The following is a 24,670-nucleotide window of genomic DNA, read 5'->3' on the forward strand; positions in this document are numbered from 1 at the left end:
GAAACCGATATGATCTGGAGCAGCACGATGAATACGCGTCGTAAGTATATTATTTCTTGACAGATGATACTATGAACAAGAGGTACTTACGTGTATTGCATTTCGACGAGTCATCGAGCAAGGGAGTGATGTTGAATTCTCAACTCTTCAACTTGCTAGATAATCACTCTGAGGCCTTGGAGCGATAGAGGGTCCCTGATCATGTCTTCAATACAACAAATATACCATGAACGGCATAAAAGACAAACCTTGATGGTGCATTTTTGGCAAATCCTGGTGAATCCTATTCCTGGACATCATCTTCTCGTTCGACACAGCGCATGTTTAGCGATGGTTTCAGCCCAAGTTCGATTTGCTTCGCTTTTCACAACGGCTAGCTCTATAATTACCCAACCTATCACAGTAAGTGTGGCAACTCTTCGTTCGACGATGTCAAAGATTGAGACTGACCAATATTCCAGGGCAAGGGTCCTCATCTAGGACACATGGTGTTCACACCCGAGGGGCCGACAGCGCTACCGCTGCTGTTCATGCCGCCTAATGATGATTCTCTGTCTCCAATCTCCTCGGGCCCTCTGTCGCCGCTCTCCAGGTGTTCGCACCTGACGAGCTTTGATCTCATACCGTCTACCCCTCCGCCCACCGTCTCACTTGGTCTTGAAGCATCCTACTACCTGCAGGCTCTTCAAGATAATTTTGAAGATGTTCGACATAATGCAAGTACACAATGCCTTGTCGGGTCTATGGAAACTAGAAAGGGACGAGAATGGGAGCATTATCCCACTTTCAACAATCTAGTCGCGAGGATGAGGGAATCTCCTGGTACTTTGAACGTGGCATCAGACCTACAAACAATTGCCTGCGACATGGCAAGGTTTGCACTCGATGAGTGTGACGAGTCTTTTGAGAATGTTTTTGTCCATTGCGAAACAATGGTGAGTAATACTGATATCTCCTGTCCACCACATCTAATACTCGATAATTTTGTTTCCAGGACAAAAACAAAATAATCGAGTATTACAAACAGGGTCAGGAAGGACATCCTCAACAATACCTATATCCGGATGTTGCCCTGTCTTGCTGGGGAACCGGTCCTCAGTTTTCTTATCATGCGTGCGACCCGAGCACGGTCGGCCTCACCCATTTCCAAGGTGGTTCCTTGGCAATCCCTCATCGCGAGCACGACCCGATTGTGCACCAGCGTTCCCGACAGCATCACGCTTCGTGGTTTGTCAATGACATACCCAGCAAAGTCTTGACGCCGGAACGGCCGAATTCACCCCAGGTTCGATTCAGGAAAGTCGAGGACCTGGTAACAACAGATCATAAGTTAGCATGGGAGACGGGGATACCGGCAGATTCGTTACTGTTTTCTGTCGTTTGAGTTCAATTTACACTTCGCCAAAATGTTCCAGGTTTATCATTGCTTGCATTTATGAGAACGGAGAATGTTCGAGCGGTAGTGAAGGCTGGAGGAAATCGACGACTTGAATAATCGTAGAGGAGATGAGATGAGATGAGATAACAACCAGAAGGCGTGGGAGTACTGCCTGCAAAGTGTTCCAAAATGTTTTGTTATGCAAAGTTTCGACATTGCTCATCTGAGTCATCTTGCATCATGGAAGATCGATGATTGCTATCTTTGGACACGCTTCGAGTTTTCGAGTTTATTTCCTTTCTGCATCGATATGTCAGGCAGCTTTTGCCTTCAATGACTGCTCCTCATGGTTGAGACTCAAATCCTGCTTTCGAGTGGACTTAAGTGGAGTCAGCCCTACATTTCTATTTTCTGTTCTGGCCGATTTACAACAGAATTGGGTTCGTTTATAGGCGTAAACAGAATACAGCGAGACCCTGCTAATAAGCGTTTGAACATTGAGCGAAGGGATAAGAAAAAAGCATCAATGATTTGATTGATATCTGTATGGCTCTGTATGGCCACGCAAGTTGTACCAGTCATTCCGGATACAATCCCCCCGACAATTCCCCTCGGATCGATCCTCAGAGGTCTCGTACGTTGCGCGTCAACGTTGAGCAACTTCCATCCGATAATTTTTGTGAGCGCCGGTAAGACTTTAATATGACCACCAGATATCGCTGAATCCCCATTCTCCCTTCTACCCACATTTCCCGGGCCTCACGCTCCGAGTCACCATCTCCTTCACTCCTTCGCAAAAACTCCAGATATGTAGCTAGTTCGCTACCTTGAGCTATTATTCTTGACACAACGCAACGATTCGGCACAATTGTGATTAGGTTCACCGGGATCTTGGAGGACAGCCCTGTACATGCCCTCCAGAACTCCTCGAGCCTGTGGCTGGACAACGAAGTGTGTTTCAGAGAGCCAGGACAGAAGAATGAGAGGGGTCAAATCGACGTAGCTTGAGCAGTAGATCAGCACGATTTCTTTGCAGTTTTCATCTCAAGTCAGATTTGCTTCGCTTTTCACACCCGCTAGTTCTATAAATACCCAACCTATCACAGTAAGTGTGGCAACTCTTTGTTCGACGATGTCGAAGATTGATACTGACCAATATTCCAGGGCAAGAGTCCTCATTTAGGACACATGCTGTTCACACCCGAGGGGCCGAGAGCGCTACCGCTGCTGTTCATGCTGCCCGATGACGATTCCGCACATCTATTCTCAGGCTCCTCGGGCCCTCTTGCACCACTCCCAGAGTGCTCGCACCTGACGAGCTTTGATCTCATACCATCTAGCCCTCCGCCCACTGTCTCGCTCGGTCTTGAAGCATCCTACTACCTGCAGGCTCTTCAAGATAATTTTGAAGATGTTCGACATGATGCAAGTACGCAATGCCTTGTCGGATCTGCGGACACTGGAAAGGGTAAAGAACAGGAGCATTACCCCACTTTCAACGGTCTAGTTGCGAGGATGCGGGAATCTCTCGATACTCTGAAGGCAGCATCAGACCTGCAAACAATTGCCTGCGACATTGCAAGGTTTGCACTCGATGAGTGCGACGAGTCTTTTAAAGATGTTTTTGTCCATTGCGAAACAATGGTGAGTAATACTGATATCTCCTGTCCACCACATCGAATACTCAATGATTTTGTTTCCAGGATAAAAACAAAACCTCCGAGTATTACACACAGGGTCAGGAAGAACATCTTCAACAATACCTATATACAGATGTTGCCCTGTCTTGCTGGGAAACTGGTCCTCAGTTTTCCTATCACACGTGCGACCCAAGCACGGTCGGCCTCACCTATTTCCAAGGTGGTTCCTTGGCAATTCCTCATCGCAAGCACGACCCGATTGTGAACCAGCGTTCTCGACAACGGTACACTTCGTGGTTTGTCAATGACATACCCAGCAAAGTCTTGACGCCGGAACGGCCGAATTCACCCCAGGTTCGATTCAGGAAAGTCGAGGACCTGGTAACAACAGATCATGAGTTAGCATGGGAGACGGGGATACCGGCAGATTCGTTACTGTTTTCCGTCGTTTAAGTTCAATTTACACTTCGCCAAAAGGTTCTAGGTTTATCGTTGCTTGCATTTATGAGAACGGAGAATATTCGAGCGATCGTGAAGGCTCGAGGAAAGCAACGACTTGGATAATCGTAGAGGAGATGAGATGAGATGAGATAACAACCAGAAGGCGTGGGAGTACTGCCTGCAAAGTGTTCCAAAATGTTTTGTTATGCAAAGTTTCGACATTACTCATCATGGAAGATCGAGGATTGCTACACGCTTCAAGTTTTCGAGTTTGTTTCCTTTCTGCATCGATATGTCAGGCAGCTTTTACCTTCAATGACTGCTCCTCATAGTTGAGATTCAAATCCTACCTTCGTGGAGTCAACCCCACATTTCCATTTTCTGTTCTGGCCGATTTACACCTGAGTTAAGTTCGTTTATGGGCATGAATACAGCGGGACGCCGCTAACGAGTGCTCGAACATTGAGCGAAGGGATAAGAAAAAGCGTCAATGACTCTCAATGACTTGATCGATATTTGTATAACCACGCAAGGACAATTTTCAAATCGGTGAGTTGAACCATCCTACTGTATATCCACTGCATTGTAACTCATATGCTCGACTTAGCCTCTTCGGATACGATATTGTTTCCCGCGACACTTCCCTTTGAGTCGATCCTTATAGGTCCCAACTTCCATCCGATGATTTTGGTGAACTCCAAGCTCCAAATATAGCCGCTAAGCATCTTGGTTGCTGAGACGTAGAGAATGTTTTGGACATACGCAGTGCAGGCCATGGTCCAGAGCCCACTGCATAGCTAAGAGTTGAACCAACATCTTGTCCGCTTCAGAGCTTTTATTTTGAAGTGCACTACAATTGCAAGTGTGCCTTCCATGAAGGCGGAATACCATAGTTGATTAGGAACTTGATACATTTGTCAAAACACCTTGTTGTACAACTGCATACAATGAAACCCTTTCAATATTGACGCCACTCATGTATATACCTGAAATACAAGTTATTGATATAAGATAGAGTCCCATTCCATCCTACTGACACATACTGGCACAACACATCCAATAATTCAAAAACCCTAATCTCCCAATAACTCAAACACCAAAGGACTAACCCTCAACTACCCAACAACATCCCACGTCTCCACACACTCCCCCGGCTCCCTAAACACCCTCAACATTATTCGAAACGGCAACACCCCTCTCGCTTTGTACACCCTCATCTGCAACTCGTATCCTTTCTTTTCCGATTCCGTCATCCGCGCGAGCGCGACGGGGCCAGTGGCCACGGTCGATGTGGTGGACCCTATAGATCCCACGGATCCACGTTTGTTAGATTTGAAAGACGTGTAAGATGTGTATGAGGCATTAGAGTGATTCAGCCAAGGTGTTTTCGGTGTTTTCGGTGTAACAGAAGAAGCAGTTGTTGCGGGTGTCCACGGTGTTATAGATGATGACACAGAAGAACCAAGAGTCAGAGGACGCGCGATAGACGATGCAGACTGCGCCGTGGTTGGAGAATCCCCGAAATCAATAAGCGGGTCAGGCTCCGCAGTGAGAGGTTTCGTGTTGAAATAGTCTGCTGATTTAGGTCCACCACCACTAACAGGAGTCTTCCTCGACCGAGCAGTGTAGGGAGCATTCATACTGAGAGGAGTCAGAGAACGCGATGGAGGACGGGAATCAGAATGAGAATTAGCAGAGTTGAAGAAATTTCCTGGGAGAGGGGAGATAGGGTACGTGGGGGCGTCGAAACTTGAAGGCGCAGATCGTGGTGGTATTATCTTATCGTACGAATCCCCGGTGGGATCACTCAGCGGTTCTCCTTCGCCCGTATCCCGAATGAATATTGCAAGCACCTGATCTGCTCGTTCCCGAGCCAAACTATACAGAACAATGACAAAAAGTAAACTTCAAAAGTCGGCTCGTAACGTACTCTGTATAAAGCTCCAAATCCTGTTCTCCCGAATCACCTATCAGGATGAACCTGGAATCTGGAAACGCATCGAGGATCTCGAGCACACCCGCGCGTTTACGAGCGGATGGGGCAGAGAGGAGACCGCTGAAAAGAGACTTCCCTGCGTAGGAACGAAGTTTTACTGAACCTATACAGTGCAGATACATAGTGTTGACATTAATAATGCCCGACATTGGAGCAATAAGTATATGAACCAACGATTTGCTTACCAGGAGGAAGTTTCGATATTTGAAAAAATTCTCCAATCAAGGGAAGAAGCTCGAATGGTCCATTTGACTACAAGAGGGACAATCAGTACAATTCTTGATTACGAGAACAACCTGAGCACAATGTACCACATAATGGAACCTCACCCCCTTCTTCCACATCTCTTCATACCACTCCCCCATTCCGGGAATGACAAGGTCTTTCAGTTCTTTCACGAAAACGTTATGAAACACTGCGCGTGCTCCACCTGTGACGTTCGAATATTTGATAGTATCGTCGATGTCAGATATGACACGGACGGGGGAGTAGGTTAATGGAATACGAAGCGTGGTAGGCGGTATTGACGGTAGTGTCACTGACGAGTCGTATGGAGAATTTGATTGATACGATCTAGTTGTATTATTCTTCGACGGGCGTGACGATGAGGAGAAATCAGTTGTCGAGGACGCGGCAGAGGAAGCGACAGATGATATAGGCGAAGGAAGAGGGAGTAACTCGGCAGCAACGAGCAATTCATGTTCTTCTGCAGGATCACCAAAAGCAATATGCTCGGCACCAGGATGATTCGCTAGGTCCGTCCATCCGACGGTGAAGCGTGCTTGGAAGCTCCCATCTGGTGCCGTGACAACATCTTGGATTGATACGGGCCCGTTGTCCATACTCACCGATGAATTCGAAGGGGTCGAGATGTGATTCGGGGACGTGTATAGTCGGAGGCGCACGGTTCTATTGGGTACAACGGAAGACCAGAAAGGTTGTAAACGAGATTCGAGGTTCGCATGTAGCTTTCGGAGTTCGTCTGCTGCTGTATTTTTTACGACAGTACCGAGGTAAGAAGATTCTGGGGTGTTGTCATGCAACGTAAGGTCATTGACTGAACTAGCGCGGGATGATGATTGCGAATACACAGGAGAGTGCAACGAATCTGCATCTTCAGAGATACCATTAAGACTCTGAAATTTGCGTTCAAGCAATTGCACCTCATAGTCTTCTGAGATGTCTTCTGGTCTAGGAGGAAGCTTGACTGATTTCAAAAGATCCTCCGTCGAATGACTTAAGGTTCGCGGCTCTAACAGGACGCCTGTGGTAGCTGATTCATTATCGTTACTTTCAAGTTTTGGGAGAGCGGCGAAACCTATGGAATCAAATATACAGTTAGTTATAACAGGATGTAAGTAATTCGCCCTTGCCTTTCGCAAGCTTTAGGAATGCCCTTTGGGAACGACTGATTACATCGGCCGATCTACGAGAGGTAGCAAATCCGGAGATGAAAACTTCAATCTCAAAGGAATCTATCAAGGACAACTGAGAACGTTATGCGCGAATCAAGGATAAGTTAGTCACCTTCCTGCTGTCCAGTTGCTGGATACCGACGCGCTGCCCATCCAGGAAATAGCGAGATTTTCTCTGTGCCAGCATTCGTCTGACCGTTATTGTTATACCCTCTATTGATCTTCTGGCCAGCCCATTCTTTAAAGTTCCCTGCTCGTTCTTTACCAGCACCAATTTGACGTGAAATGGCTTCAGGCAGAGTATTGCGCAAATCTTGTTGAGCGATGTAGCCTTTAAAAGAGGAAAGACGAGAGGAAGCTGATTTCCGCCATGAAGACATGCGTCAAAATAAACAGAAATCATAAACCGATGCAACCGTCATTTCTGAAAGTAGACAAAACCGCCGTGATTTTCGCGGAGGCGATCATATTTTTGCTTGTTTTTGTTTCTGGAGGCTACTCGGTCCGGGAATTCCGGTGATTGTTCTTTTTTCATCTACTCCCAAGTTGCAAAATGTTACGGACTGTGTAATTGCTTTTCGTGCAAATTCTTTTATCTTGAGGCTCAATTTAGCATTAGGAAACCAAAGAATGCTCGGTCAAAGCGAGCCATGGAGGCTCGACAGCCAAAAGAAGTTGAAGATGCTCGAATAGCGATATTTGTGAAGGGTACGAAGACTGGGGAAGTTCTCAATGGTGTAATGAAAGATATGGTATGTTCCAACTCAGATTTTAGTACTTTGCTGGAACTCAGCATAACCTTTACTTTAGATGGCCCTTAAGAGACCCGATGCTATATCTTTTTCCAAGAAAAATGTGATCCATCCTCTTGACGCTCAAAATACTGCCTCTGGTTCCTCTTCAATGTCCTCCTTGGAATTCTGGTCATCTAAAAACGACGCATCGATGTTTGTCATCGGACAAACGTCCAAAAAACGCCCAAACGACTTGACATTTGTGAGGATGTTCGACGGTAAAGTGTTGGATATCGTCGAAGCCGGAGTGGAGAACTACGTTAGCATGGAATCTGTTCCGGTATGAGCTTTCTGTTTTATGCTGCAAAATTTTTCTCAAGAAAAAAAATCTGAATGCTGTTTAGGGCTCGAAATCAACACCAGGTCACAAACCATTGATGCACTTTGCTTCAGAACTTTTCGATACCCATCCTCGCTTTATTCAGCTCAAATCGATGCTGATGTCACTCTTCAACGGCGAAGTCGTCGAATCAATATATTTAAAAGGCTTGGAACACGTTATTAGTGTTTCCTTAGCACCAACCCCCGCTACTCTCAACACCACAACCGAGTCTGCGACTCCCTTACCAAAAGTCCACATACGGACATATACCACTCGTTTACTTGCCTCTGGTTCTCGGATCCCTCGCGTTGAGCTTACTCCTATGGGTCCGTCGATGGACCTTGTGCTGAGAAGACACACCAACCCTGATCCCGAGCTACTCAAACAGGCTATGAGGCGTCCGAAGTTGAAGAAGACAGATGTAGAGAAGGGGTTGGGTAAGAAGAGGAAGAATCTGGATGTTGATGAGATGGGTGATTTGAGAGGAAGAGTGCACGTGGGGAAGCAGGACTTGAGTAGGTTGCAGACGAGGAAGATGAAGGGACTCAAAGCAGGGGCTTTTGAAGATGGGGGCGATGATGGTGCTGGTGATAGCGGCAGCGATGACGATGAGGCTTCCAATAAAAAGAGAAAGCTGTCTTGAGAAATACGTTCTCTATATGCGTTTGACGTTGCCTGGGTTTATTTACATTCATCTTGTCTTATCGAATTTTACTTCGATTGCTATTTTCCATTCAAATACGAACCTAATCCTATCCGTGACACCTGCTATGAAGGTCGACATTCTAGCCGCATTTACTGATTCTCATTTTGCAGATAACACCGATCCCGACCACAATGGGATGACCACGATAAATTTACTACGGTAGATGAGATAAGTTCTCTGCCTCAACTTCCTCCGCTTTCTTAAATCCCTGGAAATACTTTTCACGAAAATGTCGATGTGCCGGAACTCGCTGTGTTTCATCCTCTCCTTCTGAATCTCTGATCGAGAAATCCGGCGGTGGATACAGTTCGGAAGTTACTTTGCGGATGGTGACAAGCTGGCAATATATGTTAGTCAATCACCAAGTGAAAAAAAACATGATGTATGACTACCCTTCGCCCCCAGGACCCGAAATCTTGAAGGGAATTAGCTATTACCTCCATGCCGTCGCAGAGCATCGTGTAAATGTCCACTTCTTCATACTGATCGGTGACTGTTGGCAGAAAGAAAACTAGTCGGCCTCCTGGCTTGAGCAAGTACCGTGCAAGTAAAACCAAGTCTACTGCCAGATCTGATAATTCATACGGCCTTGTAGGTGGAATATAGGGAGAATCGTCACTATATCATATGAACGATCCAAACTTGAGAAACTGTTTTTTGCCTTTGAGAAAGACATACGGCTTAGGATTCATGCGATGCTCATGATATAACGCTAGCCTATCAGCATCGAGCTCTTTTTTACGGCCTAGGCGTTTGGCTCCTGCTCGTACTCCGTCTGTCTACCATAAAAAATTCTTGAGAAAACAGATTCAACGAAGAGAGTGAAGTACTTGCAAGGTGGGTCTGTCACAATCGCATCGAATAATCCGCCACAACGCCATGGGTTATTCGTCACATCAAAGGTACAAATGTCAATGATACGTGATGCTACGCCATACTGGGAGGCTGCACGGAAGACACCTGGTGTAGTTTCTGGGAAAGAATCTATGAGCTCTCGAAAGTTCGAAATCAGCACCAGAGACCGTACGTCTTCCTCTCATTTGTCGACCGTCAATGTCCGAACCCATCACTTGCGCTCCAAAATATGCCACAGGCTGTAAATTGTAAATGTCGATCTTGAATCAGACTTCCGTGTACCCACATAAGCCATGCTTCCAGTACCCATGAACGGGTCATAGATCAACTTTCCTGAGCATGCCTAAACTTTTGTTAGATATTGACTCTGATGTCAATGTAAGGGAGGGCTGTCTTACTAGTGTCTGGTTAGCCATAAGCAGAGATATCTCTGCTTCCATGCTCGTGTTCCCAAAGTACGACCGTTTCTTCACATCAAAAAGCTGGACCAACGGACGAGCAGTACCTTCCTCTATCTGAAAACGAGGTTCTTAAGAGAGAAATTACACCTGCAAAATATATCAACGCACCAACCTACCGAAGTACACTTGAAGAAAATCGCCATCTCCTTCGTGTCGCTCTCGAGTGTGTCCGTTACGAGTGGCATCTGCTTGTCAACTGAAGAATTAGAGAATGATCACCACTTCCAACGACTTCATACGGACATTCCTCAAAGCAACCCAATGTAATCTCAGGGGTTTTCATGTCGATTTTCCCCATGAAGCCCATGTAAGCAAAACTCTCCACAACCTCTTTCTGACGATGTTGTGGGATCTTGTGGTTGTAGGCGGCGACGATGAATTTGAAGGAAGTTTCAGGAATATAACGCTCCCACATGTGTCGTTTTGCACGATTGCGGAGGTGTAACTCCTCGTATGTAGACCCTCTACCGTAAAATTCGTATATCGACCTGATGACTTTGGATCAAATTCAGCTTTTCATATTGCAAAATGAAAGTACTCTCACTTTATAAGAATGCATCTTCTAGCCAGTAGCCGTACATGATTTTCTGATTCCAGCTCGATGATCATGAATGGACGACTAGGATCGCGCTCCTCTGGTTCATCTGACAATGATATTTTGAAGTTGTATAGCTGAGCAACCGACTCGAGCTCTGGGACACGAAATTCTTGGTGCGCCTGAGCAAATACAACTAGGTATTTCGACATCGTAGAATGAAGAGACACCTGTGCGCTCACGTGCCATGTATTGATGTTGCTTCCTGCTGAACTCCTTCGTCTCGCTGATACTGTTATCGATTCCCTAGATCTCGACTCTTCGCAATGTACCGTCATGGTTACCCTTCTTCTTCAATTTGTATCTAATCATTATTGCAAAGACTTGACCGATGAATCGCTACATAAACTTCACGACGTCTTTCCAGATTCCCTGATTCTGGCAGCCCTCGATTTGATTGACCAGCGGAAAGGTTTGTACTTTATACCAAGACAAACCTGCATACGTACCTCCTTACTTTTACTCTATCGTAGTGACCGAGAGTGTAACCCCTTGGGGTTTCGTTGAATATGAGGTGCTGAGCTCGACTGCCACTCATATCGTATATGTTGGTCTTCCAAAGACACTGATGTCAAGTTATTGTACTTGCCCCGCATTCAACTTCACGGTTCTGGAAACAGGGCAAAGTCTTATGGTGGGTCAACCTCTTATGTTCGTCGACCAGGCTTTCTCATCTCCCGGTAATAAGTGTAAACATGTTCTTGCCACGCGTCTCGCGATTCGTCTTGGTTTGTGTGTTAGGCAGCAAATATCTCTTGATTACCTTGCGACCAGCGTCTCTCTTCGTTATCAGCGTTGACATGACAGCATTGTCGAGCCACAACGAGAACAACAATTAAAGTGTACGTGAGTACTCTAGGGAACAACCAAAGGGTGTTAAAGAAAAAATAATGTGAAGCTTTAAGTAATGGCAATAATTGAAGCATCATGAAAGATGGGAGCAAGACCGACCGAGCACAGCTACCCAACAAGGCAATTACCTCTCTTCTCCTTGAGTTCTCCATTCCAGTGAAGCAGCGTACTCCGTGAGTCTCTTCACTAGAATCTTCAAGTCATTGCAAGAGTGCGTCGAATTGCCGTCAGAAGGGTCACTTTTCAGACCGTTTGTGATACTGAGCCACTCTGCCAGATTACGAATCTCCTGTGGATTCCAGAAACCCCACCACTGGGGCTCGTCTCCTCCTTCGTTGACCCCGTTGCCATGGAGTTTCTTGCCCCACACAGCTATGAACCACGACCACTCTCTGAGCGCCTGACTATCCTCTTCTTCTCTCTGTTGTCGTTGTTTGCGATTTCGGGGCCTCTTGGATTTAGGCGCGTTCGGTAATCGAGAAACGATATAGTCCAAAGCATACTCGCGATCGGATACACCTGGAGTCAGCGCCCAGTAAAGTCTGCCTTCAGGATCGGACCCAAGAGGACTGAACCGCGGAGAAAACGCAGATGAAAGGACTTTGGCGGCATTTTCAATGTCTTGGACCTTTGATTTATGAGTATGTCGTTGGGCTGTTATCTCAGATGGCTTGAAAAGGTTGAGTTTTCTATCTCTTGACACATGAATTTGACAGAGTACCCACCGTGACATTTGGCTCCCGCGATTCTTCTAAACTCTTCCACGACTCGTTCTCTAACTTTATAACCTCCCGGGACTCGCGAAATCTCTTTCTTCCTTCCTTCGTGCCATTATCGAGCTCGACTCGAATAGCATGGCACTCCATGACAGCATCTATCAAGCCGAGGATGACAGGAATCATTTGAGCACTGTGAACAACAAGGGAAATATCTGCAACAGCAAACCGGGTGCTCCGAACGTTATGTTCATGGTTTGCTGGAGCAGGTAAGGGATCCGGATATTCGAGGATGATTCTATCTTCGGACGATTCGTCGTCATCGTCACTTGGTTCTTCTGCCTGCAATTTTCCCACCGAGACCTCCTCAGGACGACCCAAAGCTGCGCGCAGCGAGGAAAGAGCGGTCCAGATTTTGGTGAGATTCGCTCCCGAATTACGAACGTCTTGTATGGCTTTTTTCATGACCTTGAAAAGTACGAATAGATATGTCAATTCATCAACAAGACCAAATGAATCGAGAACTCAAAAACATACCAATGTAGCGCTACTATCCTCTTCAGCAGCCAGCACGCCGATAAGAGAAATTACCAGGGATTTAACGCAAGTCTCGCTGACCCAGTCAACATAGTCATTCTCGTCGTCACTCAAATCATGTGTACCCGCGATGAATTCCAATTCCTCAAGTTGGTTCTTTGTTAAAGCCATTCCTGGTATACCAGAGAAACGTAGAATGAATTCCCGAATAAAGATACGGTCTTCAGCGTCGTTAACTTTGAGCTGAGTAGGCAGTGGGGACCAAGTGACGTTGGGAGCAAGCTTTACTTTGTGCGCTTTGCCTTTCGATGCCGCGGCACTACCAAGATCGTTGACCGTCGCAAGAGCCGGTTCCGGAGGGACATTGGCCTGGGGAAACCTGAATCATAAGATAAGCTCAGATTGAGATTGCATATATGCGCCGATACTTACGCTGGTGCTGACTTCGGGGCAGCTTTATGCCTACAATTCCAGCAATTGCAGTGTCCACGGCATTTAGGACATCTGAAATTGATTGTACTTAGCGCATGCTTTCGACATGAGGAACATTAAGTCTTACTTGAACATGTACGCATTTCCAGTTTCACCGTTCTCTTTCTGTGCGGAAGCAGCAGAAGATACTCGATGGAAGTCTTCATTGTATTTGTTCTTGAGGCAGTTTCGACAATAATTAGTCCTACAACGACGAGTGACCGGGATCTTGTAGGGAATTTGATAGAGGGAGGTGCATTGAATGATTTCTACAATGAGATATTATGATGAGGGCTTGAACTTGATATTGTTATATTGTACTCGCCCGATGGGTGGCGCTTTGCTCTACAATCATGACACCGAATGAGCAATTCCGTCTCTATCCCCCGACCAACTTCATTCATATGTTCAATTCGGGGTTTCTTGATTGGCAGTTGTAAGGACGATGATCCGCCTTTACGTTTTTGCGAAGGAATAGCCGCATGTTTGCTGATGGAATGCTGCACAGGCGTGTTTCCTTTGTGACGATTAACATTACTGGAGAACAGACGAGAAGGTACCGATGGAATTGAAAGGCGACGAGAAGTATGAAGCGGGGAAGGCGGTATTTCGACGTAAACTTGTTTGAACCGCCGTACGGATGAGACAGGCATGGATGATGATGGGGTCGTCGACATGATAGTGGTTGGAAATTGAGACGCGACTTGCATTGGTTGAGGATCGTTGTTACCATCACGTGGAGCAGGCACATGGCTGTGGGACATTTCGAAAATTTGCCGCTTTGATGCCGGATTTTGGTCTCCCCGGTCGAGTTCTTCCTACACCGTCCTCGCCAAATTCCACACTTAGAAGACTTGGCTTCGCCTTCCCACACCATATACTCCAGCTCAACGCCCTGTACTCCTTGATATACTCTAAATCCAGCATACTCTCTTCTTGATTCTTGCAACCAAAAAAGCAGGTCCGAAGATTTTTGTCGACTCTTTCAGTATCGTATCAAAACCAAAAACAACAAGGTCTAATATCTCCTAATGGCTTCTGCAGATCACACTAGAGATCCCTGGCAAGTTTCTTCAGCTTTCTTGTTACTGCGACTGATATTCAGCCAGCCCTTGGGTAATTCTGAATGACTTTGGCGGTGCCTTTGCTATGGGAGCTGTAGGTGGAGGAATATGGTACAGCATTAAGGGTGCACGAAATTCTCCGAGGGTACGTCTTACCATGCTTACTTTCCTTCCCTGCTGTCTCTTACCGTCTCTCGAATTTCAGGGGGAACGTTTTGTTGGCGCAATATCTTCCATGAAAGCTCGCGCACCAGTGACGGGCGGTAATTTCGGAATATGGGGAGGGATGTTTTCTACGTTTGATTGTGCAATTAAAGGCATCAGACAGAAAGAAGACGCATTCAATGCGATTGCCAGCGGTTTTCTAGCAAGTCGAATTCACTGCTTTTACAAGAAAATAAAGCTGACACTTGTACATGCGACATAGACTGGTGGATGTTTGGCAGCCCGAAGTAGGCAGATTTTACTGTCGTGCTCGTTTAAGACCTTGATTTCTAATCTATTTCCAGGCGGTCCAAGATCTGCACTGGGTTCAGCTGTAGCGTGTGGTATTCTTCTTGGTGTATTTGAAGGAGTCGGTGTTCTTTTATCAAGAGTATTCGCTGAGGGACAACGGCCACCACGTAAGTGTTTAACTTGAATCGTATGCATATCATATCATATGCTCATTCGTGCCTGGCAGTACCTGCGCCAATGTCCCCACAATCACCAGCGCCAGCTTTATAACTTGATATACAACGATTTTCTACCCCACTCAACGTACAGCATTGATATAGGTTGCCCGTTTCATCTAATACTTTTGGCCAAGCCCACACTGTTTACTTTTAGACGTCTATCTGAGCCAGTAACTGTTCATAGAGCAGTTTCGATGCTATCTATACCTGCAAGGGCCAGTGCACATACTGTAAACAAAATCTGCTACCTATCGCTAATTCAATCTGCTTTACTATGAGCATAGGCTTATTAAACAAGCTAATGAAGAGGTCTCGCGAGCAGTTATCAAAAAGGGTAATGGCATTTCATTGGGATGCGAGGTCACTAGGTCACTAGTCACTAGTCACAGTTGGCATTAGTGACATCATCATAGCTTCACGATGACCCTTCTTACGTCCTGGATTCCTTTATAAAGGGCTCCCTGGGTGTCCGTCGTTCTTTTCTTTTCTTTCTACCACCCAACATAATGACTTCCACAGCTCAACCAAATCTTGATCCTTACGTTTCCAAAGCAGAAAATAACAATGCTTCTCCGCATGAGAAAATCAAAGGTTTGCTGAAGAAGCTCTTTTCCCTTGAAGATGTCTAAAAATGTGGTAGACCTGCATGAAATTATAAAATCGGTGGAGATCGGCATGCTCACAACGCGCGCTTCCAACGGACAAATGCATTCTCGAGCCATGGTTCCAACTGCCCGTTCGTCTCGCTTCACAACTTCATCGATTATGACAGTTTTGAATGCTTCTATACAGTTCAAAGTGATACGCAGACGTCTTTGATCTTTTTCGCAAACAATGCCTCGCAAAAGTTCGATGAAATTGAGAACGATGCACACGTCAATGTCAGTTTTAATAATGCAAAGACCACCAGTTGGGCATCGTATGTCAAATTCACGCTTGACCGTCGTCATTCAACTGAATTTTTAACTCGTAGGTACGCTGGTATAGCCAAGGTATCTGTAACTGCTGTACATGAGCGTGTCTGTCATCCTCATTGGTTTTTTTATTGTATCTAGATCTCCCAAGACAAAGAGCTCATCAAACGACACTGGCATTCTGGGTGCGTTTGCTTCATGCATGCAACCAATGTATCGTATTCACTGATTCCTTTAGATTGTCTGCTTGGTTTGGAGATCTGAAAGACGGTGTCCACAAAGGCGATGAAAATGATCCACGAGTAGCCATTATCGAAGTTGTCCCGGACGAAATTCGATACTGGATCGCTACCAAAGGCACTGTCGGACGCGCATTGGAAACTGGAATTAACGCTGTCACCGGAGGGGTCAGTGTTCCTGGTGAATTAAGAACCATCACCTCCGCGGAGGTGAGTATTTGAGCGGCTTGTGTAATTTTTATGATGTAGTGCTCAGCCTGATATTTGCATAGATCCAACTCACACAGGGACTCCACCGCAAGTAATACGAATATTTACTTCACTTTAACTTTACCTGCCCGTAACCACATGAATTGTACTTGTACTGCGATTAAACTAAAACTGTTCTCCAATACAATAAGCAATGGATGCACAGATTATGGATGTTCACTTACTGTGAGCGTACGATTTAGTACGAGCTATGTCCAGAACTAGTAAGTATGACACGCTCGAATCAAGGGCTCATACATAAAGCATTCCCAAAGGAAGATAATGGACTTCCCTTCACTTAAAGTTATAGGGTTTAACTGACAAGACATCGTTGGTAAGTAATCACTACGGGGAATAAGCGCGGATAAAGCTACAAACAACCTGGCGTGCGTGGGCATGGGTTTTCTGAGAATCGAATCCTTCTATTTTATCCTATATAGATGCACATTTCACTACAGTTTTTAGCCACTTATCTTTCATGTTTGCAGTTCCAGTTCGACTAATGGAACGAGATACACCTTCAACCTCACCGTTTGATTGTCCTGTGGGCAATTTGCCAGTAGAGTTACACTCTGCTATATTTCTCATCGGCCAAGCCATCGAGCGTTTAGAGCGTGAAATGGAAATCCTTGATGAAGAAGAGTTTACAGGACCGTCATCACCCTTCGAGGTCCGAGTGTCCCATGTAAACGCGCGGTGGCGATCTGTGGCACTTAACACAGGCCAGTTGTGGACGGATTTCGTTGTCCAGCCCGGGTATTCCTCCGAGAGTGTCGAGGCTTACTTTTCTCGTTCGAAACAATGCCTCCTCGACATCCAGCTTCGTGATTGCCCGGAAACATCGATTACAACCAACATATTGTCCGCGTTGTTTCAGGATTCGATTCGTTGGCGGAGTTGCATAATCGAGGCCGGGTTGGACAGCTGGACTATGAACCAGATAGTTCCTATTGCTGCTCCTAACCTGGAGCGAGTTGAATTCGTCGTCAGAGCTCCAGACAGAGCTAGACGATTCGGCGAAATATGGCAAGGCCGGCCTGTTTTGAACGGAGGCTGTCCCAGATTGAAGCAGGCAACTCTCCGTGGGTTCGCCTTGCATTTTGCTCGACCCCCGTTATCCAGCGTCACTCGCCTCCATCTTGACTATCGAGGGCATCTTCCGCTTAACTACGACGAGTTCAGAGAATTACTGACGAAAGCTCGATCACTAGAAAATTTCTCCATCAATGGGGTAGTTATCGAATCCATGCCTCGCAACCATACACGTACGGTCATTGTCCTTCCGAAGCTCCTGCGCCTCGGTATCTCCAGCCTACATGGCCAGGTGTACAGTGGTATTCTTCTTACCGTCAAGGCTCCACTTTTACAATCTCTCATTTTAGAAGGGGCTCAAGATTCTGACCTCGATCCATTTCTGGATGCACCTTATGATCTTCCCCACCTCCGTTCGTTCTCCTTGTGTGGATCCGCTTTCGCGCCATTGAAACTCAACAAAATCTATGTCTTGTTTCCATCATTAGAAGAGATAGTGCTGATGGATATGGTTTTCAATCCCTCCGAAATCCTCCGAGTTGTGTCGGAATCTATACGCGATTTAGGCCTCGCCCCATTGCACCTAATACAATCCACGTTATCCACGAGCCAAGAGCCACAGACACTAGTGCTCATGTTGAATCCCGACCAACGGTCTGATTTGAGAGAACTACTACAGCAGAGACTCGTTGACGAAGAGATTGTTGATTTGGACAATAGTAAATGGTCGTTCATAAAGTTCTTCGATTGGCTGCAACATTTTGTTACTGCGGAAATCCTTCTGTCAGTGACGACCTAACACATATGATAAACCACAAATGTACATACAAGCTGTCCTAGATTGTATGCCTGAATGTAATGTATACACGAATTGTTATCCAGAGATTGGGTTCGTGATTAATCTTCGAAAAGCGGATAGAACGCCTGGGTAAACGTTAAGAACAAGACACATTGCACAATTTCCAAGGAAACTCACTCGAGGCTCGTCATTTGACAATGTATCCCCGGTTTGAGTCGGAGTAAACATCGCATCTTCTTCGAGACCTCCCCCAATTCTGTCAGTTTGTGCTGTAGAGTTCGGATTGGGCGGCACTTCTTCAATGTTCACTTCCTCCCCATGTGCCTCGAACATATCGTTGAATTCTTCTGCACTCATATGCTCTATTCCTAAACCTGATTCCCGAAGTGCTACCTCGTCCAGAATAGAAAGCTGGGATGATCCAGGAAGAAAGAGCGGAAGTTCTTGTGATAATTTAGGAGCAACTGAGGCAGAGATTTGAGGTGCATGCAAAGTGTGATGGCTTGAGTGTTGATGACCCGGTGAAGGTGTGACTGGAGTAGCTGGAGGGGGCATTTGCCTTGATGAAGAAAGGCGGTTACTAGCGGGGGCAGTATCGCGAGCAATAGACATGCGATCAGTCGTGGACTGTACCACCTTCATTGGTTTTTTGAATCTAGACGAGTCGGTGGGCGTGTCCTCTCGTAGACGTTTTCTAGGACCAGTCGACGCTAGACGAGCCTGGGCAGCAGAGCCGGGAGGCTGGCTGGTTGAGATGACGAACAGGGTTTCAAAATTATCGCCCTCTACGTCAATAAAGAGAGGTTCTGCTGAGTCGGTAAATCGGATATCTAGGCCCAATCCACATATCTCTGCAAATGTAATTGTAGCCTGGGAGGTTTTCATTGAGTAGCAGGAATAGCAAAAGAACATCGTTCACATACGTTGAATTCTCGAAGGTGAAATGTTATAGTTGTGGGAGCCTCGTAAAGATTATATAAATCGAATTCATCCGCGCTTATAGTCAATTCTGTGGCAAGTTGCGCTCTACCTACACAGAGTCAGTGTGATAAGTATAGAAGGGTCGAGAGCCATACTTCTGGTGTCAATCGACGATTCAAGGCTTCTGACTTCCACATCTGTCTCTCCAAAAGTCCAGATTAACTGAGGGTCGGATTTTGCGCCTTTAGGAAGTGAAAACTGCTCAATCATATCTCGGATTGCTCTAGGGCCAATCCTCAGTAGTGTTTCATTCGAAGAATCGGGTATCCCGGGAGCCATGAGAGTCGTAGAACCTAGTAAGAGTAGCTTGTGTGTTTTGATTACACCTGGATAAAGTATGATGAGAAGCCCAGAAGACACGCTCGAAGTATCGTACTATGTTTGCAGTGCAATCGGACAACAAGTTTGCTCTCGAGCCCATCCTGAGTTTCATCAGCAGCTTCTTCGGCAGAAACTCCCTCTACGATTGAGATCTCGCATCTTTCCAACGTCGACTCTACTGTTTTGTGTTTCAGGATTGAAAGCAGAGACTAATCACGTCGTATGTCAGCTATTTCAGTTGGACAGATGCACTCTCTCCTCGAACCTTCGCCATGAGCTGTCCCACGACGCCGTCTTGAACCCCTTTTGTTGGGTCTCCCACCCGATATTTCGAAAAGAATTCCTTATTAAATTTGAAGCGACAGTATGCGGATTTAGACGAGTTGGTGCAGAAGAGCGATAAAGTTTCAGAGGAGGCATATATGCAGAGTTCTTCACCATATCTGGATAAGCAAGCAAGGGCTCTGGTGAAAGCTAGAGACGCGTCTTGACAAAAAGAGATCGCGGTCAAAAGACTTGACTCACGCTTCAGGGAATACGCGTCAAAAGTTGCTTGCATTACAGCGTAGGATCGAGTGCGAGCAGAGTAAGAAATATAGGATAGTGACTATAATATCATGGACAATTGGGGCCGGTTACAGAAGGTACAGCGTCGAAATCGCGGCAGAATCCGACTCCGTGGTAATTATTTGCAGACGTTCATGGCAATTCACGAAGGAAAAATTCAAACTAGCGGGGCACGAACCTTGCTTGCATTCAATTTTCTCATGGCTTGTACAAGTTCTGCTCTCATATAATCTCTTTCCGGTACCGGTGTGTTATCTGTGGTGCATTCTCGACGATGCGCCCGACTGGGTGTTGTGATATTTTCAAAGAGTCCTGACAGGGTTTTCTAGGTCAAGGACTTGAGAGTGTAATACACTTTCCTGAGCAGTATCGATTGTACCACATTTGCTTGAGGGACGAGATCCCAAATATTGACCGACCTTCTATTTTCAACTGCTGAAACTTCTCGCGGAAATGGATGGCAAGACATAAGCTCACTCAGAAAACTTCAGCAGCCCTGAATTTTTCTGGTTGCTTATTTGCACTTTCAGTATGTACAAGTTTCTGCAGATATTTCAGCATTCAGATGATCCACTATCCTAGTCTTGTTGATCCCTCAACTTGAATGTCAATAGCTCTCTACATCAGTCTACATCACAGCATCCTCAATCCAAGCAATCCGAGTCATAAGCTGAGTCCTGTCCTGAATTTCCGTGGGTTTTGTCGCCTGTCATCGATGGCCCGCCTTCAAGGATGACACACTTACAATTGTAGTGCTGGCTTCAAAATAAGAGCTCTGAAGCAGAGACAAGATGTTGTTTCAACCCTTAGCCGCGTAGTGGGGTCTACACCGGCAGCAACTTGTACACTCTGAAGAATGACTCTTCATCGACATCCACTATACCGCTGAGTTAATTCCTCGGTTGAATAGCAATCTATAAATCTGGCGCACAACAAGGCCAATGCAGAAGTCTTGACAGAACTCACGGAGCACTGTAACTTCAAACGGCTTGTCGAATTCACTACGAGGGGATCTTTATTCATTCCAACTCTCCATCTCTCTCCATCTAGAGCTCATGCAAATTGTTATTAGGCGTTGTGAAGACCTAGGCACCCAGGTTTTATGGCTATTACACCGTCCACCTCCTCTCACCAGACGGCTCCCTGCGATGTATTCAACAAGAAAGGAAATATTGAATATAGAAGCTGCAAGCGGTACCAGGCCGAGCAGCAAAGTGTCCATTGAGTTCTAGCCCAATAGTCCTAGTCTTTGTACGTATTTCCTGTATTTTCTGCGTATGCAGCCTCCATCCTCCTCCATCAAATGTCATCACAGTGCACACAAACACGCTCTGTCGCATGATAAGACAAAAGCTGAAAAAGCTCTGGGATTTAGTCAATGAGAAGCGTTGCTCCGTGGAAGAGGGGACAGATTGGATGTACGAGTTGAAAGGCTTGGGTCATGGTCTGTAGCTAGTGGTGACGATATAGGAGAACTAAGGACGAACTTGAAGCACAGACAGAGTCCTCGCGAACAGAAAATGGAAATCTGAGACTGACTCCACGAAAGTAGGATTTGAATCTCAACCATGAGGAGCAGTCATTGAAGGTAAAAGCTGCCTGACATATCGATGCAGAAAGGGAATAAACTCGAAAACTTGAAGCGTGTCCAAAGATAGTAATCATCGATCTTCCATGATGAGCAATGTCGAAACTTTGCATAACATTAACAAAACATTTTGGAACTTTGTGCAGTACTCCCACGCCTTCTGGTTGTTATCTCATCTCATCTCATCTCCTCTACGATTATCCAAGTCGTTGCTTTCCTCGAGCCTTCACTATCGCTCGAATATTCTCCGTTCTCATAAATGCAAGCAATGATAAACCTGGAACATGTTGGCGAAGTGTAAATTGAACTCAAACGACGGAAAACAGTAACGAATCTGCCGGTATCCCCGTCTCCCATGCTAACTTATGATCTGTTGTTACCAGGTCCTCGACTTTCCTGAATCAAACCTGTGGTGAATCCGTCCGTTCCGGCGTCGAGACTTTGTTGGGTATGTCGTTGACAGTCCACGAAGCGTAATGTTGTCGAGAACGCTGGTTCACAATCGGGTCGTGCTTGCGATGAGGGATTGCCAAGGAACCACACTGGAAATGGGCGAGGTCGACCGTGCTCCGGTCGCACATGTGATAGGAAAACTCAGTACCGGTTCCCCAGCAAGACAGGGCAATATCTGGATATAGGTACTGTTGAGGATGTCCTCCCTGACCCTGCATGTAATACTTAATGGTTGTGTTTTTATCCTGGAAACAAAATCATTGAGTATTCGATGTGGTGGACAGGAGATATCAGTATTACTCACCATTGTTTCGCAATGGACAAAAACATTCTCAAAAGACTCGTCGCACTCATCGAGTGCAAACCTTGCCATGTCACAGGCAATTGTTTGTAGGTCTGATGCTGCATTCAAAGTACCAGGAGATTCCCTCATCCTCGCGACTAGATTGTTGAAAGTGGGATAATGCTCCCGTTCTTGACCTTTTCCAGTATCTGCAGATCCGACAAGGCATGGTGTAACTGTATCATGTCAAACATCTTCAAAATTATCTTGAAGAGCCTGCAGGTAGTAGGATGCTTCAAGACCGAGCGAGACGGTGGGTGGAGGGGTAGATGGTATGAGATCAAAACTCATCAGGTGCGAGCACCTAAAAAGTGGTGAAAGAGGGCCCGAGGAGATTGGAGACAGCGAATCATCATCATGCGGCATGAACAGCAGCGGTAGCGCTGTCGGCCCCTCGGGTGTGAACACCATGTGTCCTGAATGAGGACCCTTGCCCTGGAATATTGGTCAGTCTTAATCTTCGACATCGTCGAACGAAGAGTTGCCACACTTACTGTGATAGGTTGGGTAATTATGGAGCTAGCCGTTGTGAAAAGCAAAGCAAATCTAACTTGAGATGAAACCATTGCTGTGTCGAACGAGAAGATGATGTCCAGGAATAGGATTCAACAGGATTTGCCAAAAATACGCCATCAAGGTTTGTCTTTTATACTGTTCATGGTATGGAATTGTTGTATTGAAGGCATGATTAGGGACCCTCTATCGCTCCAAGGCCTCAGACTGGTTATCTAGCAAGTTGAAGAGTTGAGAATCCAACATCACACCCTTGCTCGATGACTCGTCGAAATGCAATACACGTCAGTACCTCTTGTTCATAGTATCATCTGTCAAGAAATAATATACTTACAATGCGTATTCATCGTGCTGCTGCTCCAGATCATATCGGTTTCCTTAGAAAGGAACTTAACAGCTTGAAGATCGTACTTGGTATTTGTTGTCCCAAAGATTGGGGAAACCGCTTTGACCTCTTGTTACATCCTCGCTTACCGCCCATCTTTTTCCACCAGCCCTTTCAAAACCTTCTGGCGCTGTGTAACTTTTGACCTGTTTTGGCCTGACTGAAATTGGCTAGCTCAGCTCTCGCTCGCCTTGGATCCGCCGAATGCCTGACCTTGTTCAACTTGCGCTTTACATGCTGCAAATATATTCAGAACGATAGATTATCACCTGAAGAATGATCCCCGTACCTGTGTGTAATCTTTTTGCTCTTTCCTAGAAATCTTCGAAAGTGATCGCCGTCGTTATCCTTCGTCCACGGCCTTGTGTTCGCGCCACATTTTTTCTCGGAGACCCCCGCACGGCAGAGTGAGCAAAGTCATTTTTTGTTCTTTTCTCTCATGCCACCGTCCTCTGTTCTGCTCATACCACTGTCAGCTTTAATTTATCTAGCTGGATGTTTCCGAACATCCTACGTTTATCCCATCCTCAATTTGTGGAACATCCAGTTTCTAAACGTTAACTGATGTGGTGATTTGCGAAACAATGAATCGTCCTTTCGGCGAGGACGGACAATAGCAGCTGATTTTTGGAACAAAGCAAACAGCGGCTGGCAATGTTGCTAGCCTCATGATGCCAAATGACTGACTACTCCTGGACCCACAAATGTTTGACAAATGGACAAAAACTCATGCTGCATCCGAAAGTCCTTCACTCATTGTTTGCGCATGGAGCGTGGAAGGACGGTACTTTGCTATATTGGTGATTTAGACTTGAGCATTAATATTTTAATGCGATGCTTATGTCTGCTCGAGATTGATTCCAGAAGTTCGACACCGTGGGCCCGCTGTATTTCGCACCACTAATACCGGATCTCTAAGCAAGAGAAACCGCTAGGAAACCGCCGCGGTATAATATCATGGAATTGGTCTACTGGATTCACAGCCAGATTGACAGGTAAAGCAAACTCCAAAAGTCAGATGAATGACCGTGTTTAATCCATTTCTCTTATTTGATGTACCTACATAGATCAAGTTCTATCGTATCCACGACGTCGCCTAGATGGGTGTTACTGTGAAGATGGTGCTGCTGTCTGCTGCTCAAACTACGTCGATTCGATCCCTCGCATTCTTCCGTTCTGGGTCTCTGAAACAAGCTTTGTTGTCCAACCACAAGCTCGAGAAGTTGTGGAAGGCATGCTTTTGATAGGGTTTCCCTCCTAGGGCAATGAGCGCCATCCATTGTTCCAAGATCCCGGTGAATCTAATCACAATCGCGCCGAATCGTTGAGCTATGTCCAGAATAATAGTTCAAAGTAGCGAACTAGCTAC

General features: G+C 45.9%; 11 protein-coding genes across 11 annotated transcripts; 6 read left to right on the forward strand and 5 right to left on the reverse strand.

Moving 5' to 3' along the window:
- Positions 1–2,198: 2,198 nt before the first annotated feature.
- C8R40DRAFT_287182 (uncharacterized protein) lies at positions 2,199–3,488 on the forward strand. The gene is made up of 2 exons (XM_046234600.1): positions 2,199–3,022; positions 3,082–3,488. Exons 1-2 carry the CDS (start codon positions 2,567–2,569, stop codon positions 3,469–3,471), a joined length of 846 nt encoding a protein of 281 aa, XP_046085619.1. The 5' UTR covers positions 2,199–2,566; the 3' UTR covers positions 3,472–3,488.
- A 1,086-nt stretch (positions 3,489–4,574) lies between these two features.
- Positions 4,575–7,250, reverse strand: C8R40DRAFT_1171144 (uncharacterized protein; the record flags this gene model as incomplete). Its single annotated transcript, XM_046231653.1, has 6 exons — positions 4,575–5,337; positions 5,390–5,558; positions 5,641–5,707; positions 5,767–6,773; positions 6,805–6,930; positions 6,983–7,250. 6 exons carry the CDS (start codon positions 7,248–7,250, stop codon positions 4,575–4,577), a joined length of 2,400 nt encoding a protein of 799 aa, XP_046085620.1.
- A 137-nt stretch (positions 7,251–7,387) lies between these two features.
- On the forward strand, positions 7,388–8,750 carry C8R40DRAFT_1106800 (Brix domain-containing protein). Its single transcript, XM_046228177.1, has 4 exons — positions 7,388–7,437; positions 7,490–7,622; positions 7,681–7,944; positions 8,009–8,750. Exons 1-4 carry the CDS (start codon positions 7,424–7,426, stop codon positions 8,627–8,629), a joined length of 1,032 nt encoding a protein of 343 aa, XP_046085621.1. The 5' UTR covers positions 7,388–7,423; the 3' UTR covers positions 8,630–8,750.
- C8R40DRAFT_1193458 (tRNA guanosine-2'-O-methyltransferase) lies at positions 8,711–10,755 on the reverse strand (the record flags this gene model as incomplete). Its single annotated transcript, XM_046233065.1, has 10 exons — positions 8,711–9,029; positions 9,085–9,310; positions 9,371–9,471; positions 9,507–9,664; positions 9,720–9,786; positions 9,834–9,890; positions 9,946–10,062; positions 10,117–10,193; positions 10,252–10,496; positions 10,553–10,755. 10 exons carry the CDS (start codon positions 10,753–10,755, stop codon positions 8,847–8,849), a joined length of 1,434 nt encoding a protein of 477 aa, XP_046085622.1. The 3' UTR covers positions 8,711–8,846.
- Positions 10,756–10,879: 124 nt separating this feature from the next.
- On the forward strand, positions 10,880–11,402 carry C8R40DRAFT_1046967 (uncharacterized protein; the record flags this gene model as incomplete). The annotated part of the gene is made up of 3 exons (XM_046224403.1): positions 10,880–11,015; positions 11,077–11,237; positions 11,292–11,402. 3 exons carry the CDS (start codon positions 10,880–10,882, stop codon positions 11,400–11,402), a joined length of 408 nt encoding a protein of 135 aa, XP_046085623.1.
- An 88-nt stretch (positions 11,403–11,490) lies between these two features.
- On the reverse strand, positions 11,491–14,103 carry C8R40DRAFT_287484 (uncharacterized protein). Its single transcript, XM_046234602.1, has 6 exons — positions 13,505–14,103; positions 13,268–13,448; positions 13,141–13,212; positions 12,709–13,087; positions 12,181–12,639; positions 11,491–12,125 (listed from the first exon to the last, which is right to left on the reverse strand). The coding sequence occupies exons 1-6, from the start codon at positions 13,941–13,943 to the stop codon at positions 11,580–11,582; spliced, it is 2,076 nt and encodes a 691-aa protein (XP_046085624.1). The 5' UTR covers positions 13,944–14,103; the 3' UTR covers positions 11,491–11,579.
- Positions 14,104–14,250: 147 nt separating this feature from the next.
- Positions 14,251–15,186, forward strand: C8R40DRAFT_287400 (Tim17/Tim22/Tim23/Pmp24 family-domain-containing protein). The gene is made up of 5 exons (XM_046234601.1): positions 14,251–14,388; positions 14,449–14,610; positions 14,671–14,695; positions 14,753–14,866; positions 14,926–15,186. Exons 1-5 carry the CDS (start codon positions 14,329–14,331, stop codon positions 14,967–14,969), a joined length of 405 nt encoding a protein of 134 aa, XP_046085625.1. The 5' UTR covers positions 14,251–14,328; the 3' UTR covers positions 14,970–15,186.
- A 237-nt stretch (positions 15,187–15,423) lies between these two features.
- On the forward strand, positions 15,424–16,375 carry C8R40DRAFT_1046800 (uncharacterized protein; the record flags this gene model as incomplete). The annotated part of the gene is made up of 7 exons (XM_046224388.1): positions 15,424–15,508; positions 15,558–15,653; positions 15,710–15,836; positions 15,891–15,909; positions 15,973–16,016; positions 16,070–16,280; positions 16,343–16,375. The coding sequence occupies 7 exons, from the start codon at positions 15,424–15,426 to the stop codon at positions 16,373–16,375; spliced, it is 615 nt and encodes a 204-aa protein (XP_046085626.1).
- A 129-nt stretch (positions 16,376–16,504) lies between these two features.
- On the forward strand, positions 16,505–18,188 carry C8R40DRAFT_287754 (uncharacterized protein). Its single transcript, XM_046234603.1, has one exon. It carries the CDS (start codon positions 16,798–16,800, stop codon positions 18,148–18,150), a length of 1,353 nt encoding a protein of 450 aa, XP_046085627.1. The 5' UTR covers positions 16,505–16,797; the 3' UTR covers positions 18,151–18,188.
- A 60-nt stretch (positions 18,189–18,248) lies between these two features.
- Positions 18,249–20,011, reverse strand: C8R40DRAFT_1160982 (Rad9-domain-containing protein; the record flags this gene model as incomplete). The annotated part of the gene is made up of 7 exons (XM_046230078.1): positions 18,249–18,275; positions 18,328–19,020; positions 19,074–19,180; positions 19,227–19,457; positions 19,508–19,661; positions 19,718–19,926; positions 19,978–20,011. 7 exons carry the CDS (start codon positions 20,009–20,011, stop codon positions 18,249–18,251), a joined length of 1,455 nt encoding a protein of 484 aa, XP_046085628.1.
- A 1,997-nt stretch (positions 20,012–22,008) lies between these two features.
- C8R40DRAFT_1069921 (uncharacterized protein) lies at positions 22,009–22,969 on the reverse strand (the record flags this gene model as incomplete). Its single annotated transcript, XM_046226176.1, has 4 exons — positions 22,009–22,305; positions 22,365–22,552; positions 22,646–22,838; positions 22,898–22,969. The coding sequence occupies 4 exons, from the start codon at positions 22,967–22,969 to the stop codon at positions 22,009–22,011; spliced, it is 750 nt and encodes a 249-aa protein (XP_046085629.1).
- Between the last annotated feature and the right edge of the window lie 1,701 nt (positions 22,970–24,670).

The sequence above is a fragment of the Lentinula edodes genome, assembly GCF_021015755.1.
Source record: "Lentinula edodes strain Le(Bin) 0899 ss11 chromosome Unknown C8R40scaffold_20, whole genome shotgun sequence".
In the NCBI taxonomy this organism is placed as follows: Eukaryota; Fungi; Basidiomycota; class Agaricomycetes; order Agaricales; family Omphalotaceae; genus Lentinula; species Lentinula edodes.